Source organism: Oryzias melastigma, linkage group LG11, assembly GCF_002922805.2.
Source record: "Oryzias melastigma strain HK-1 linkage group LG11, ASM292280v2, whole genome shotgun sequence".
Taxonomy (NCBI): Eukaryota; Metazoa; Chordata; class Actinopteri; order Beloniformes; family Adrianichthyidae; genus Oryzias; species Oryzias melastigma.
The window spans coordinates 3,918,701-3,922,642 of NC_050522.1; the positions used below are offsets into that span (position 1 = coordinate 3,918,701).

At 51.1% G+C, this 3,942-nt stretch overlaps 1 protein-coding gene across 1 annotated transcript in view; it reads left to right on the forward strand.

The window, feature by feature from the left end:
• Window positions 1–1,799: 1,799 nt before the first annotated feature.
• Window positions 1,800–3,942, forward strand: part of LOC112139669 (AT-rich interactive domain-containing protein 1A) — a gene marked incomplete in the record, with an annotated part of 51,964 nt that continues 49,821 nt past the window's right edge. Inside the window, 1 exon segment of the mRNA XM_024262500.2 lies at window positions 1,800–3,303. Coding sequence (XP_024118268.2) covers window positions 2,428–3,303 — 876 coding nt within the window.

Here is a 3,942-nt window from a genome sequence, read left to right on the forward strand (position 1 = left end):
CATCCCCCATCCGTCTTCCTTTTCTGCCCCCCCTCTCCTCTCCTCTCACTCCGCACAGGTTGTAATTTCATGCTTTCCTCCACTTTCCTGCGCTCGCTCCTCTCATTTGCTGCTGCAGACACATGGAGGCAGTAATTTCCAGCCATTAGCCCGCTCTCATTGAAGATGACATTGCAGCTTGTTTTCTTACACTCCTCACCACTCAATAAGATAGTAAGAACAACAGAAGAGCACATGCCACTGTATCTGTCCTGGAGACCAGAAGCAACAAGCCTGAAGATGTTAGTTTAAGACGGTTTCAGCTGAAGGAAACAGACATTCAACTGTTGTTCTCCCCCTCCCAGGAAACAAGAAAATGTACAAATACAACAATGATAATGTTAAAAATTCAGTGTTTTTTAAAAATATTATTGAATGCGTACTTAAATGTTCTAAAAGTGACAGTGATCAGATAAAAAGTCGGGTCTCATAATAATAAAAAACAAAAAAACCCAGTCTTTTAAGACCCACTTCGATCATCTTTTGACCTATTGACAAAGCGTTCCCAGTGTTTGTTTTTTTATGCTGTTTTTAGCCAAAATCGTTTTCTAGGACATCGTTTCTGCAGATCGGAAGCAGTTCATCAGAAATTCACCTCTGGGTTGTGGGTGGGACTGTTAGCATGGAAGTAAGCCCCCATGGCTCTCTTCAGCTACTTTACTGCACCTCAAAACCCCAAGCTAACATTAGCGGTGCTACAAGAAAGGCAATCCATATCAGAGCTATGTAGTCATACAGTTCTGATCCAGATTCCAGCTCAGACCAGGAAAACAAAGACATTCGTGGATGTATTTGTCTGGAAGTGGATGCATCAGAATGGGGCCGAGCATGGAGACTGTGGTCTAATGTAGTACGCCTCTGCATCACGCCTACAAGCTTTTTCCAGCAGCATTTTTTCATCTGCACCTGACAGGACTGTGATCTGCTCCAGAAAATTTGAGTACAAATATTTGTGACGTCCAGGATTGCAGATTCATGATCTTTATAAATATAGTGGGTAGAGTGCAGTAAAGATATCATTCAGGAAGTATGTATTTCTTGCTCTGAAATGCAGAATAATATTGGATTTTAAGTTCATGAACTAAAACAAAACAGACTGTGCACCGCTACTGTCACCGGAATTAAACAAATCTTCAAAATAAAGTGTCAGTGAGGCTTCCTGTTTTCTAAGTAAAACTAGCGAGTGTGTTTTTTTCCATTCAAAAATTGAGACTGAAGTTCTACTCAGTGACAAGTTTTAAAAAAATGAATTAGCTTTAACACCGGAGCTTTAACTCTAGTGTTTACATTCTTTTGATTATAGTAACTCTTCAACAGTTGACACAATTAACATAATTCAACAGATTCTGAAGTGGAGAAAAGCAGCCTCACACAGATATGCAGCTCAACGCAGGATTGAAGTGTGAATGTAATCAACGCGAATCAGAAGATTCTGTCACGGGAAAATAAAGACTGGCTTTGCTCCAGAATGTAACGCTTAGAACGTTAAGTGTAGCAGAACTCTGAATATGGAAAAACAGTTACAGGTTTGTTGTTAAATTATCCAAAACATCAGTGATGTTCATATTTTTTATAGTACTTAACCAGAAGATTGACAAAAAAAGAAAAAAAAAGCTTAAATTGACAAACGCCATTTCTTTCCATGTAAATCTTTCAGTTTTGTTGATTCTGATCTCCTGTACATGATAAAGATTCAATACATATGATAGCTTCCATAAAGCCAGTAAAAAGACATACACACAGCAACAAACATTATATTGAAAAGTAAGAATCGTAGTTCGATTGGTGAATAGTTTAGATTGATTCGTGAATCGAATCGGATTCGGACTGAAAATAAATGCATGAATGTACTGATTTTCATCTGAGGATCTAAATCCTCCCCCTAAGCTGCGCCCGCCGTCAGCCCGTCCGGGACACGCCCCTCTGACGTAAGCACGCGGCTGAGGATCCGGTTCCAGCTGTCGCTCCGATCCGCTCCGGGATTTTGGTTCCTCGCGGTAGGTCGGTAAGATGGCTGTGTCTCGCGGAGCCTCGTGCTGGTCCGGTTGATTTCGAGTTTGCGCTGCCGTTCTGTAACAGAAGCCCCCCCCGAACAAACACCCGCGCGCGCACACACACGCGCACACCGACCCGTGTCGGTAAATTCACGTCCCCGCTCCACATTTATGCCGCTTTTTTGTAAAAACTTTCCCTCCGAGTTCAACTTTACCGGGGCCACGGTGGATTACCGGAGATCGGTCCGGGCGCAGGGCTGCGGGGGGATGAACCGGGACGGCGGGGACGTTGTCACCGAAATAATCGTATTTATTTTCCATGGTTGTCCGGAGTTCGTCTGCGAGTGAGGCGCCGCGCTGAACACCGGAGAGGAGCACCGACACACCGGGAATCATGGCCGCGCAGGTCGCCACTCTCAACACCAGCCCGCCTTCCGAGCTGAAAAAGCCGGACCGGGACACGCAGGAGGAGCCGGTACCGGGCGAGAAGCAGCATGAAAATAAGGACGCGGGAGCTGACGGAGGCTCTCCGCGGCAGAAGGAGCTGCAGGACGGGGCCGAGGCTGCTGGAGGAGGGGATCCCGACATGAAGAACGGGACTTTAGCCCGGGTCAACAACAACGGCGGCAACCAGAACGATACGGGCGGGCTCGAGGGGAATGCCCATCCCGGAATGGGCCACCACCACCAGGGCCCCTTCCCTCCACCTCCTTACGTTTACAACCAGCACTACAGCCGGGCCCCTTTTCATCAACATGGCGGACAACAAAGCCCTGGCATGGCAGCTGCATCGGGGCCGAGCATGATGGACCCGTATCCCCCGAACTCCCACGAACACGGCTACCCCAACAGTTACAACAACTACAGCCCGTTCGCGGGCAGGACTTCCTATCAGGGCCAGGGCTACGGGGCCATGAATTCCCCGCGCAGCAGCCAGCCTCCGGCAGCTGGGGGGCAGTCAGGCAAGCAGCAGCCGCCGGGAGCCAGCGCGGCTATGGCTACATCCTATAATAATCAGAGGTATAACATTGGAAACCCGCAGCCCACGTCCACGCCGACCCTCAACCAGCTGCTGACCTCCCCCAGCTCCGCCAGGAGCTACCCCAACTACCCCCAAGGAGACTACAACAACCAGGAAGGGCCCAACAAGGCGGCGGGAGATATGAGCGGCAGTCAGTACAGTGGGGTCCATCCGAGCTGGTCGCAGAGGGGCCACCACCCACCCCCCATGAGCCCGGGGAACACCGGACAGCCGGCAAGCCGGAACCAGGTAAAGCCGAGCTCCAGCGGCGCTGTGCGGCGGGCCGCAGCCGCAAAGGAGGCTGCAGGGCCGCGCAGGACCAGCCATTGTGAATGCAGCAAGAGCTCTAAAATGGCTGCCCGTGTGTTTCAAACCAACACCGCCGCTTTCGCGGTGCTCACGCGCCCTGTTGCGCGTGCCGGGGGAGGCAGGAGGCGCCGCCGTGGCGGCTCTCCGGCCCACGAGTGCTTGGTGCGGGGCGCGAGCCCGACCGGGTTACGGCGCGTGGGGTGGAGGACCAGCGTCCGCGCCTCTCTTAGCCCCCCCCCCCAACACACAGACGGCTGTCAGCGCCGTAACGCCGGGATGCAAATGACGAGCCGTTAACATTTGCATGATCATTAGAAAGGTCCGCTGGAAAAGCCTGGTCTGATGCCCTCTGTGTTTGGGGGGGTGTAGGGGTGATCGGTTTGTGTTCTCAGCTGCGGCGGAAACGCGCAGGTTTGCTGGGGGATTTGAATCGTGGAGGTAAAGCGCTGCTGTCAGAGCCAGGAGACAGTTGGTCTTAGGATGACACGCGAGCCGGGTTCTGATTGGCTCCCCGCTCCCCCGCTCTCGGCCATTTATAATTGCTAATAATGGTAGGCTGCAGAAAAACAGCCCCCCCCC